General features: G+C 33.5%; 1 protein-coding gene across 1 annotated transcript; it reads left to right on the top strand.

Moving 5' to 3' along the window:
• Positions 1-733: 733 nt before the first annotated feature.
• Positions 734-6,645, top strand: LOC124355970. The gene is made up of 4 exons (XM_046807121.1): positions 734-928; positions 1,438-1,654; positions 2,775-2,900; positions 5,998-6,645. The coding sequence occupies exons 2-4, from the start codon at positions 1,441-1,443 to the stop codon at positions 6,048-6,050; spliced, it is 393 nt and encodes a 130-aa protein (XP_046663077.1). The 5' UTR covers positions 734-928; positions 1,438-1,440; the 3' UTR covers positions 6,051-6,645.
• The last annotated feature ends 7,235 nt before the right edge of the window (positions 6,646-13,880 follow it).

Here is a 13,880-nt window from a genome sequence, read left to right as displayed (position 1 = left end):
CACATCTAAGGTAGTGCCGAGCATTCCTCCAAGCTGCCAGCTCCTTACTATCATCAGTGCTGTTTATTTCGACCATGTAAGTTATCGCATTCTCGCTATTCTTTATTTTTTCTGCAATAACAATATTTATTTATCAGTTACCGCAAAAAATATTAATGGGACCACTTCCACTATTTGTAAAATTTCGAGTTACTCTGCATCCCCCGGGGACGTTCATGGGTTGGAATGGTCTTATTTAATTTCCTATATAACTAAAAAATTGTATTTGCTCGTCCAGCCTATTGAATTTTACAAACATAATTGTGTAATTTGTAAACATGTTGTATTCCTTTAATGTACTAGTTTTAAAGAAATGTTATCAATTTTTTCTTTCATTATATTAAAAGTGAACATTAATGTACATATTACATTGTACAATGTAATAGGCCTTAAGGTGGCATATTAATATGGTTGATATGGTTATGTAAGGTTTATGTTTTTGTTAATGACTATAAAGTGAAACAAAGTAAAAGTAAAATGTAGTAGTCATCTAAAATGTCAGACAAAGTGACATATTTAAAAAGTGACTAAAACAGTATCATATTTTCTAAGGAAATGTGCAGTTTTTCGACCATGAAAAGTTATATGAAACGGGTGTACTAGTCATACTTTCCAATAGTCCAATCTTAATATAGGCCTAATATATCAAATAAGTAATAGACATAATATGCCATTTGATTTATAACAGGCTTTTCCGGTGGCAAGTGTACTGATGGGTAGGGAGACGGCTTCTCTACAGTAGAGTACTCGCCTACTTGCGGGATGGGATGTTCTGTCCGACTGGCACCCCACAGTCTTCACATGTGACGTTGAGAATGCAGTGACGCGTGCCTTACGAAGAGCATGGCCAGAAAGCCGAGTGGCCGGATGTTGGTTTCACTCGGCAATTGTAAGTATTTCTAGTTGTATAATATGTATGTATAAATATTTATGGCCACTGTTTATTAGATAATTTGTCAATGACTGTACATATAACAATAACGATAATAAACTTTTTATTGATGTACAGTATATCAACAGTAAGTTGTGTTAATCAAGATCAATATTGAACACACAAAATTTAAACAAGTCGTGTTCTTTGCTAATACATAACTATAAAAAATAAAACATTTAAATATAAATGAATAAAACCTTGGAGATATTAAAATAATTGAAGAAAAAACGTTAAGATGTATAAAGTATTTATATAAAGTTTTTTTTTAGTTATTTAAATAACGTTGTGTTCCATTAACTCATCAAATGTGTAGAATGCCGTGGATAATTTTACGGGTAAAAGTAGGTAATAAGTAGGTACCTTAATGAAAAATTACTTTTATTTCACAAATATAAAGATATTTTACTTTTGTTGACATTCAATTCAGAAAACAAAGTAATACGATATTATGCATGTTCTAACAGAGCATGAACAAGAAAGCGCGGACTCTGGGCCACGTACAGCTGCTACGCCAAAACCCTGCTGCCAGAAGAGTATACAAGATGTGCCAGGCCTTGCCTCTACTTCCAGCGAACATGATCGAGGAAGGGTACGACCATGTTGTGAACTTCGCCCAGCAGGCAGGCGTCCTCCAAAATCTCGTGGTGTTCCTCAACTACGTGCACCGTGTGTGGATTACTGGTAAGAACCCTTTTAGTGCTAAGGGGTCTGGCGCATTGCCAAACCTAAGAGTGCTAAGCATTTTAGTGCATAAATGCAGAGTTTTAGTAAATTCCTTACTATTTCCTTATTTAAGGTCATATCTTTTTACTTTTTTTTTGTATTGAAGATAAATAACTAATAAACAGAATAAATACAAAAAAATACATTTGTACATATTTGGATTGTTATAAAAAATTTTAAATGTAAATTTTATAATAATTTTTTTTCACTTTGGCATACAATTTTATTATGTAAACAATTTTATATTATATTTATAATGCTACCATTGGAAAGAGCAACTAAAACTAAACAAATTCCATATATTTTATTTTATTTTTACACAACAAAAAAGAAGTGTGGATAAAAAATAAAGTATGTTGTCCGTGCCAAATTTTGCCCTACATGTAATGTTTGAAACGCTCAAGAGAAAAAGTAATACACTTACTTATGTTATTATTAACATAAATACTTCACCTTTTTTAACTAAATAATTGTTTATTCAGTAATAAAACTACAAAAAAAAAGGTTAAGTTGGTGTTCTTATTAGAGTAGTTTGTAACTTAGTAAAATGTAATACACACGAAAAACAGAAATTAAAATTCAAGTAATGCAATGATTTGGAATACTAATGAAGTAGTATTTCACAATTATAACACAATTGTGGATAAAATAATTTAATGGATAAAATAAAATAAAACAGAGTAAACAAAGCACAGCGTAAACTTCGTTCACAACGTAAACATCCGAACTGACCTTCTTCTTATTTCACGTCAAAGACGTATAAACAGCTGGTCGTCGGCAATCAAATATACAAATATCGTTACTCTATGGCTTTTGGATAATCTGTCATCGTTTGCAGCCAGTAAATTGCATAAACTGAACCAATATATATAAAAATACGCTGCGTCTACAACGTAGACGCTGTAGCACTAAAAGGGCAAGAAAATTATCGTATTAACAAACTACTCAGATAAGATGTTGGTTTCCTCTTTAATATTGAACTATTTAAATACAATTATGTTCTAAATGAATGATTCTACTTTAATAGGAAAGTTTGTTAAACTAACAACATTATTTCACAACGAAAATAATGTACCAGGTGTCGGTGTTGAGTCTTTCTCTGTTTATAAACAGAGGAGACGCACCAACAACGACATGGAGTCCTACCACAGAAAGTTGAGGGATACCATGAATACTGCCCATCCGAACGTGTGGGTTTTTACAGGTAAAGGTTCAAAAGTTACATTTATTTAATTTAAGTAGCTTTTACGTGTAAAAGTATTAATTATGAAGAACAATTATGGTAATAATTACAGCTCTAATATCTCGCTCATATTGATATATTTGCTCATGTTAATAAAGTTCAAGTTCAAAGTTCAAAAACATGTTATTCAAAAAATTACATATAATACAAATAAACAATTTTCTCCCAATGCGCAACATGCGCGTGCGTGAGTACAGTTGGTTATTTAGTTTTTCTTGCGTTTTAAATGCAAATATCAAGTTCAATACTATAATATCACATTCTATGATTGTTTACTACTATGAGGCACAAGCGGTACAGGCTAAACAGTTTATATCCTTTATACAATTACTTGTTTCATACAACTATAACTATTATATAAATATAAAATATACAAAATATAACACACACAAGCATAACAAGAAAAAATAAATAGACAAGCACATATTACAAAAACAATTTGGATCAAGATAACAATTAACAATACTTTAGGTTTATTCAACTGGCATACTTTTCAAATATTCAAGTGCTTTCATCTTTACCTTGGGTTTCTTTTCAAACATAATTCTATCGCCATAGTGTAGCAGGAAATTATTATATATTCTGGGACCCAAAGAGCAAAACTGGTGTCTACTTGATTCTTTAGTTAAGAAAGGGGCTCTTAAAACTATTTGTTGACTAGCTCTAGTGACTATTAATTTCTCTAAGATCAAATTGTTAAATAAATTTAGTAATATACAAGATTACTGAATACTTATGAAGTTGCTCAAATGTTAATATATTCTTTTCTCTAAAAAGGTAGCTCATTCTGTCCATGCATTTTACATTGTATATAGTTCTCACAGCATGGCTTTGATTCATAATAACTGATTTTAAACAAGAATTGTAGGCTCCGCCATAATGAATAATTCCAACCAAACCTCATCAGACTTTCAAACCAAGAAAGATAAACATTCATTAATTGGTCACTTCTTACAGAATCTTTAAGGTGATACAAAACATAATTTACCTTTCTTAATTTCAATTATAAAAAATTAATGTGCCATTTAAGGCGTTTATCTATATACATGTCTAGATATTTTACATAGTCAACTACCTCAATATTACTGCAAGCACAATTATAAATACACTGGTGCTTATGATACATTAAATTAAATTCCGTTGTAAATTCTTATTAGTGAGGTGATAATCATAAAAAACTATACACTTAGACTTAGTAGAATTTATCAAAAGTCGGTTTGTTGACAGCCATTGAGAGACCTTATCTAGATCTTTTTTAATCTTAAGCTGTAGTGATTGCTTATTGTAGGCAGAGCACACTAGTGCAGTGCCATCAGCATAAGCAAACATAGTTGAATACATATCTAATTCTAACAAGTCATAGATGTACACAAGGAACATAAGAGGTCCCAGGACTCCGCCTTGAGCTGTGACAAAGTACAATTCCAATGGATCACTAATAACATTATTAATTTTAACAACTTGCTTCCTTCCTATACAAAAAGATTTTAACTATGAAAGAGCCAATCCACCAAAACCAAATTTCCCAAATTTATTCAACAACAAATTAATATCTAATACATCGAATGTTTTTTTGAAAGTCTAGATAAACAGCCACTGTATATTTATATTTATCTGATGCATTCACAATAGAACTCACATGTTTCTCAACTGCTAGGTCTATCCCTCTACCAGAAATAAATCCATACTGATTACCAGAAAAGAGTGATATTTTACGAGTAGTAAAGAAATCAAGTATTTTATTTTTAATTATTGTCTCAAATGTCTTTGCTGTTACACTAATAACATTGGGAGGTAAGAAGATACTTCCGATTTATCACCAGACACTTAAAAATAGGGACTACAATGGCCAATTTGAACTCATCAGGTAGGTACTCTTACTTGTTCTAAAGATTTTTTGAACATACTACACAAAAGAGGGGCAAATACATCAAGATTTTTTTTTTTTAACAGTACGTATATTAATACCATCCAAACCCATACTACGTTTGTCTTTTATTGACATGACTGAATTAACCACATCCAAGTAAGTACAATTAAAACTTCCAACTAATTCATTTTCATCATTGCAGTTTTCCATAAACATGTCATAACCAAATGCTTTATTTTTTAATTCAGGAATAACAGATGTATAATAATTATTAAACTCACTAGCAAGTAAATACTCATTACCACTAACATCAATTAAATTACCATTAGTTCTTATAGTGACAAGAGAACTCCTTTTGTTTTTAACAATGCCTTTAATAACATTCCAGTATTTCCTGGAGTCACCTTTACAATTTTCAATCAATGAAGAATAATAATCCAATTTTGCTCTCCTAATTTGCCCAGTTACATACCTTGAAAGATTATTATACTCTTTTCTTAATGCTAAATTTAATCTATTTTTACAGTATTCCTTATATACGTAATTTTTTCCTATTGATTATTTGTACCAAGTTATCTGTGGTACATTCCTCTTTCTACATAATTTACTATTTAATTTCTTTAAACGTACAAGAAAACACATAACATTTATTATAAATTTTGTAAAAATTTGATATACATAAAACTACATCATCTACATTGTAAACATCATTCCAACTAGCTAGTTGCGACTGCCTTCGTAACATTTTGTAGTCTACCAATTTCCAGTATTTTGGTCGTTCAGTAACATTGAATAACTTAGATATAGATATATTCAGAGCATAATGATCAGTAATGTTAAGCTCTACAACGTTACAGTCGACATTTAATGGTAGGTATTGAATTTCTTAAAAGGACATGATCTATACAAGTTTCGCTGTTATTAACCACTCTAATTGGAATTTTAATTAAACTTTTAAATCCAAAAGCTGAAATTAAATTAAGATTTTTTTTGTTGAATTATTATTTTTTAATAAACACACATTCATATCCCCCGTGATAATTGTAAGATTACTTGTTTTACTTAAAATGTTTTCAAAATCGGCCTGAAACTGATTAAAAGTGAATTTACACTGCCTGTATACCCTTGTAAAGACATACATGACTGAAATTAAGTGACTGACTGAACAGCAATAATTGAATTTTACAGATGGTCTGAGAGCGCTGGAATGCGAGGCTTCAGTAACGCTGGCTTCGTTATAAACGGGTCTCAACGCTGTCAGACCATCTCGTCCGAGATATTTGTTGTCAAAGAGGACAATAAATACTCTCACCACACGCTTAGATGACGGGCAGTACAGTGTTGGCGAGTTTCGGGAGGCGGCTAGTCACCAGCTGGACAACATCCACAACGACGTCTACAACGTCGCAGGCGAAGATGAAGACGACGATGAGGATGTTGTTGGTGTGGACGGTGGCAGATTGCCGCCGGACGAAGAAGCTGGTGGCCAAGCTGCTGTAGCTGTACGTGGTCGCGACCGTGGAGCGGTAGCAAGAAGAGGCCGTGTTCGTCGTGGGGCAGTGGCAGCACGCGGGAGACGAAGACATGTGGTGGTGTCTCATACAATACTAACTCATTTCAATACTTCCATTGTGACAGTTTTCATCCATATGTAAATCATACATGATACAGTAAAGTTCTTACTTTCCAGTCCATGTTCATGTATGCTATTTCTTCGGTCCAGTTTAGGAATTATATCAGTATTTATATACCTAATCAGTATCGTATAACTCATCAGTAAGTAAATGGATGCTGTGTCACCTCGATTTTCTGTCATTAAAATTGCGTTTATAATCACTCTCGTGTTTGCTTTGTGAGCCAGAATAAGTCAATTGGTTTGCCTTTTTTCCCATGATGTTTAAATAAGAAGTGTTGTTACCTTTGTTATGCTTTCGCTCTATAAATGTAAACAAATAGAAAATACTGGTTAAAATAATAAAACATGTGGTCGTGCTGACATAATACGATGTTAACAAATAACAGTTGAATGCGTTTACCCGGCTCTTGGAGCCCACAGTACAGAACTTTTGAAAGACCAGCGGGGCGTAGCCCGAAAGGATTTATACAATAAGAATAGGCTTATGTTTTTTCTAGGAACATTAGGAATGTCCATGTAAAATTTCAATACAACAGATTGAATGGTTTTAGCGTGAAAGCGTAACAAACAAACTTACTTTCGCATTTATAATAATATTAGGATTAGGATTATGACAAATTGTTTCTTGTGTTATTTTACTATAGGTATGCATATAATTATGTTTGAAGCTACTGAGTTATATATAATAGTTTAATATTGTAGCCTATTACTCATTGAAATAAATCATTCATCTTCTTCTTCCTTTATTTTGAATGCTAGAGACTTGAATTTAAGTTCATATTATGTAAACTTTCTGTTGTTTCTTAAGTCTGATAATTTAATATCATAGTTTTAAGCAGAACAATAAAAAAATAATATACTCAGTATAATAATATGTATCTGTAACTATTTATTTTTCCTCACCAAACTTTTTAATGGCTATACATACAACCTACTATTTAAAAATAGCATTGTTAAACTTTTATCTTAAAATTACGATGTTTTGAAAGTGATGTTTTCAGAAATAACCTAGTTATGAGTCATTGTTAGACTGGACAGGAAACGTGTGGCAGGTGGGCCGAGATAGCGAGCTTCCTGCGCTCCCAGACTGTATATCCGCCATACACGGAGTGTAGTTTAAGAAATCCTAATCCTTGATGTGTCTGTAATATTTTCAGTGATTAAGGTTTCATCGCACTCGATTATTTTAACTACGTATATTTTGATTGCTTATACGGTCGAGCGTAACACAATTTCTTGTGTTATCACTTTGCGTTTAATATACAGTAACTATTCTATCAATTGGTGTTTACACTGTTAAATATCTACTGCTAATTAAAATTTTGGGCACGTTTAATTCTTTTCCAATGGTATTTAATAAGGGATCACGATTCAATATTCGTAAATGTGTGAAATAGACTTTCTTAACAGGTTTTGTTGGGATTATTCTAACATATGTAAGCTCCCTATTCTATCAGAGTCTGTTTCATTCCCCAGTCACCAATCACTGTGTTTATAATTCCTTTCTGCATTAAAACCGCCATCGCTTTGCTTGTTGTTGGATTTGAATGTGTTCTTGTGTTTAAAACCATTGTTTATCAGACGATACCTGTATAATGAGTGTCATGCATCTCTCTATCAGAACTTTCACTACCTAGAGAACATATGAGACAACCCATGATTTCTGAAAGCTCATGATTATCTTATTTCCAGTTTTGAAGTAATGCCATAAACTTTCTCTTGTTGATTGCAAACGCTTTCAAACATAAGTCACCGGAAAAGACAGGTGAGGGTAAGTTATACTAACTCAAATTAGGGTATTTCTAAGAATATTAAATTAAGAAAAACATCCACGAATGCACAAAACACTGCAATAACACTTCAGAAGTATTGGATGTGATGTATTTGGAATGTATAAATCCACAAGAAAAAGAAAAACGTGTTCCTCTAAAAAACATACATAAACGAAAATTGTAATAAAAAAAACAAAATTTTGGGTAATGGGAGTGACAGTTAAAAGCGGAACAATCTAACTTTCTTCCTTCCTTAACAATCTATATCGCCATTAACGCTGCATTTTTTCAACGTTGCTGTAAATTATGGTTTATTATCATGAATTTAATTAATTAATTTGGACCAGAGCTTACTTCTGTATCATTGCATACGTTACACCTTTGTTCACAAGATTCCTAACTTTATTTTCAAATAATTTTAATGAACATGCTTTTTTAGTAATCAATTCTAAATGATTATTGGAGAAGGTTTATTCTAAAAATCTCTTGTCTTTCAAGAAATGTGCAACTTTACAGTTGTATGATGAGGTCGTTTGATTTAAACACATAATTTCTATCCAAGATGTGAACATGGATTAGGGATTAATTTGTTTACAATTTTAAACTATCACCAAGACATCAACGGGTAAGTTCGGTGGATATTGTACATATACCACTTATATAATGTACCAATCCTTTTATTGTAAGTTAATATCGTTATTACTACATCGGTAACTGAAACATACTCTAAACGTTGTACCTTAACCTTAACGTATTTTTACACAATACCAGTATTGTAATATAAATAAAACCGATTAAATTGTTTCAATAGTATAAAAATTTTATAAAATGTACTTCAGGTTAATAAAGATACACTTATATGATGCTGTATGACGTATTTAATTAAATTACTGTATATAATCTGTTTGAGGTTTTGGAATTATTAGCCTGATAATGCTACACAAATACCAAAACACTTTTGTGGTGAATGAAAAATGTTTAAAAGATATACATCTTATAAATTTTACTTATTGTATGGAAGTATGCAAGGATTGACACAGCGTGTAGCACGATACGAAGAGACCACATACCACGATACTATACAGTCTTTTGCATTAACATGAAACAAAAGCCTTGTCACCGTGAGAGACGAAATCTTTTTATTCCTTAAAATGAATAAAAATGTTATGAAAAAAAATGTGCATGAATTATATTGTAATTGTTTCGTGCTACAGAATTGAGACAAATGAATAGTTAAAGAACAATATTTCATTAACATTAATCTAATTAATACATGAATAAATTATAGCTTTAAATTTTACATTAAATATCTAGAAAAATTATTTATAACTTTATTAGTTTGATGTAATACAAAAAATCTGAAATTTTAAAACACATAGTATAATTAAGCTAAGACCGATTTAACCTAAGAGCAGGTCGCACCAGAGCGATCTCGTGCCTCTTACTAATAATGTAAAAATCAAACAACAAATAAAATAATAATGTAAGAAATTAAACAATTTAATGTTTGGTTTGCGAGAGGTGGCTTTAGGTGATTGTAGGACTGTAGGTCCACGCCTAGTTTTGACGAGGGTAGCTGACCACTTTTCTGCAGGGTAGGACAGTTAGTCCACGCCAACACCCGTGGACTAACTGTCCTACTTTTCAAAACTGACCTGGCCGTGATTAGTTTTCCTATCTGCACTTATTCTTCACTCTGTCAGTGATGCTTCCACCACATTCGCACAGCGTACTATTAAAGCAGTAAATATTAACAGTAGTTTACTCAAGCTATCGCATATGAAGTGTATTAATAATTAATTGGGATTATATCTAAACGAATTCCACATACGAGTATCATTATATTACTATCTGTCCAATGCGGCATTATCCTAATGAATCATAAACATCTGCAGTACGTTTGTATTAGTTATTCCTTATCTTGATCCATCGTTGGTATAATACTGTATATGCAGTAGACGCGTTACTCGTAGTACAATTTAATTGAAATGGATGATTTATTGTTTTATTAACACTGTTAATATAACTACCATTTAGTTCATATCTAATATATTATCACATTTATAGTTATATCAAATTACGTTAAATAGACACCTATACGAAGACAAATATTTTATTACCTTAAATAGTGGCCCTTAGCATATAAACCAAACAGTAAACGAAACGTATAGTAGAGAATTTATAGCATGACCGGTGACTTCGAGATGCGCCGTAGGCAAAGACGGAACTAAAGTGGTGGGGGGTGGAGCGGCTCAATCTGTTGCCATATTTAGCCTTGTGAACTTCGGTCTCCAGTCTTCTATACGTGCCGCCCAAAAAACATTCGCTTGTGCCAATTCACGAGTTGTAATACAATTTGTGAATTAATTGCGTTGTGCTCATTACGTTTTAAGTAAAGAGTTTGAGATGGATCATAATGTAAAAAGTAAAATTGGAGGTAGAAAGGTTATACACGGCCAAGCAAGAGAAGTGCTTCCCATTTTATGAAACGGGAAGTAGAAACCATCAAACTTATAAATTAGAAGAAAGTTCAACAGCGTGTCGTAGAGGCAACTGGAATTTCTGAAAGTAGGCCTACGCTGAGACGAATTTTGAAGGAGGAAAAAATAAGTCCAATTGGCAATTCTTTTAGTACGCCCAACAAAGTAAGAAAACGCAAACATACTAAAAGTAATCTGAACAATTTTGATTTGGGGTGTAGTTCGAAGAACAATAAATAATTTTCATCGACAACGGGGTTTTGTTATGTTAACTATTGCGTGTGGATCGTTGGCGTTATTGTTATTTTAAGTATACATCATTAAATTAACTTGATACAAGTTGGTAGATAAAACTGAGTTTTTTCTTATTCTACTGTGTATATTGACAAATTAGTTTAACCAGTTTTATATTAATTTTTAATTTAGCAGCTAGGCTATGTCAGTTGAAAATTTTGTAGTGTATAATTGTATCTACTATCGTAAATCCTGAAGCTTACACGGTTAGTATATGATAAATTGAATTTTAATGGCTAACAAAGCGTAACAATTACAATTCTGAACTGTTGTCGTCGTTGGAGATCAAGAATAATATAAATTCCTACCCTTTCCCAATTTATGAGAACCCTTTCTTACCACCAGGTATCTCTACTGCGAACTCATTAAGAAGGGTGAGCTATGAACACAATTTCGGCAAAACATAGTCATTGTTAAGATCACGTACATCCAGTCCCAATATTTCCAAGATTTCCTGTATTGAATTCCCCATCATAAAAGTCCGTCGCCGTAACTTCAAAAGAGTCTAGAAATGTTCAAATATTCTCAAGGTCTCCTATATTAAATAGCTTATCATAAAAGACCACCGTGGTAAGAACATAAGGGTCTAGAAATGTTGGCAAACACTACAATATTCGGCTCCCGCCACCACTATGAGCCGGGAGCCGAAAACTCTCAGTAGGGTTAGTAGCACCGTATTCACTCCCCTACTTTACATTGTGCCCCCACGCGCTCAACTCCTCCACTCCTAACGCGCATCCCACCGGTCATGCTATAACTTCCCTAGAGTATCTGCCTACAGAGACATACTAACTTACATATAGCGACGGTATGCCGCTAACGATAGGTTGCAAATATTACTGCACCCATTGTCCACCCTTAAGTAGTAGGTAAGAAATGCTCCCGACAGTTTTACGACGTGGACCTACAGTCCGTTTACCCAAATTAAAAATATAGTTGTTAAATTAATTTTACACATGATTGTGCTACCATAAAACAATGTTTACACAGAGCAGTTGACTAAAGTTAACCTCTAAAGTTAAGCTCTTGCAGTATAGATCTCGAAACATCCGTTCAAGTGCTGCAGTGTGAGTACGACGATCCCTTGTCAACCCCTCGTCAAAAGAAACCCGTGAGTCGGACAGTGGGTCCCAGGCCGGGAGCATAAGAAATGCTCCCGACAGTTTTACGACGTGGACCTACAGTCCGTTTACCCTATACGTGGTCCTTGCGCGGTTCGCCCGGCCAGCTAACGAAATTATTCTTAATCTAAACCCTTCCCAATGTGTGAGCCATCCCTCGGAAGAGATAGTGGAGTTGTATTCCATCATATATTTTTAGCTAGAAGCGTTTTAGTAGTAGATTTTAGTCTCTTACACTGGCTTGGATGGTAATCGACAGGAGGGCGAAGCTCTCAGGAACTGGCAGGAACACAGTGACAGCTCAAACTGCTGTCTATCTGTATCTAAAGAGATTAAACAACATCTAAACAGATTCACTAGGCGGAGTATCAACTCTTTCGTTCAACGCAAGGTTTCCCACGGTCCCGCAGTTGGATAGGAAAGCGTGTGGTATACACCTTCTATGTCTTAGCAGCCGACTAAATGATAAATGGGGCATAGTATTAGAAGAGTACAAATTTAAAGTCTGCAGGTGATCCTTATACATTGACTTTATATATAGTCTAAATATATACCGGGTGTCCTAAAAGTCCCACCCCCCACCTTCTAACTTTTGAACGGTATTAAACAAACCGATATCCTTTGGGGGGGGGGGGGTAGTTATATAATGACAAATGATGATTTTTGCGCTACATGAGAACTTAGCCCCTCAACCCAAAATGGGGGTTGGGTGGTCAAGTCAAAATTTTTAAATCCAAACCCCATCAACACACTTTATTTTAAAGGTTTTTATAAAAGAAGAACAATGCCACAGACTAGAGGTCTCTATCTCAATCCAGTACGAAAGAACAGCTTGTCAAAGTTGTATTGAACAGTTACGCTAAAAAACACTATTTTTCTTAACTCATCTGTTCAGACTTATTCAATACCAAGTAGTGCTAAATTAAACTTAAAATAATTAAACTTAAAGTTGAAATCTTACCTCAACCTTTTTTAAGCTCAAAGTAAATGCTCAAAATGGCTCCCATTTACTAGTCTACTAGACTAACTATGTAACTAATTCAAGAATCTTAGATCAAAAGTAAATTAAAAGAGCCGAAAGATGGTGCTGTATGATCAAAGTTGGTTTTCATTACTATACGTTGTCTTGATCGGGACAAACGCTACAATAGTACTGGAAATGGACGGAATATGGAGCAACCGAGTTTTTTAAACATAACGTAGCTATGGTAGAAAGGGTGTATTCAATTTAAATGATAAATAACTACATTTCACTTTCCTTTAATTGCAGCATCTGTTATCTAACGCTGTCTCAGACTTGACTCCTAGTATCTCGTTCGTCTGAAGAGATCCAAAGAAATTCTAAATTCAAATTGAACAAACCCTTTCTATCATGCCTAGAGACCATATCAGAACATCGAGTGAACTCAGAACTGAGCTGTGCACATGATGAGTTAATGAGAACACCACTTCTTCTATTTATAGGTGTCTCTGATGTCGAAAAGGTTTTAAAGCTTCGTTTTGAGCTTCGTCGTTGCCGACTTTCTTTGGATCTCATTCCAGGAGTGAAGTCTGAGACAGCGTCAAATACTACACACTCCAATAAAAGGAATGTGAATTGGAGCTAAATTCAACATTCAAATATTATAAGTGCTTTGACAAAGTAAGCTACGGCCGAGGGTAACACTAATTACGCCTTTAATTATTAACGTGAACTTTAAATTTGTTGTATGTCGTTCTTCATAAGACACACACAAAATGCAGAATAAGAATAAGGAATAATGATAAG

Source organism: Homalodisca vitripennis, chromosome 1 (genome assembly GCF_021130785.1).
Source record: "Homalodisca vitripennis isolate AUS2020 chromosome 1, UT_GWSS_2.1, whole genome shotgun sequence".
Classification (NCBI taxonomy): Eukaryota; Metazoa; Arthropoda; class Insecta; order Hemiptera; family Cicadellidae; genus Homalodisca; species Homalodisca vitripennis.
The sequence above is the reverse complement of the archived record's forward strand: the minus strand, read 5'-3'. Positions and strand labels throughout refer to the sequence as shown.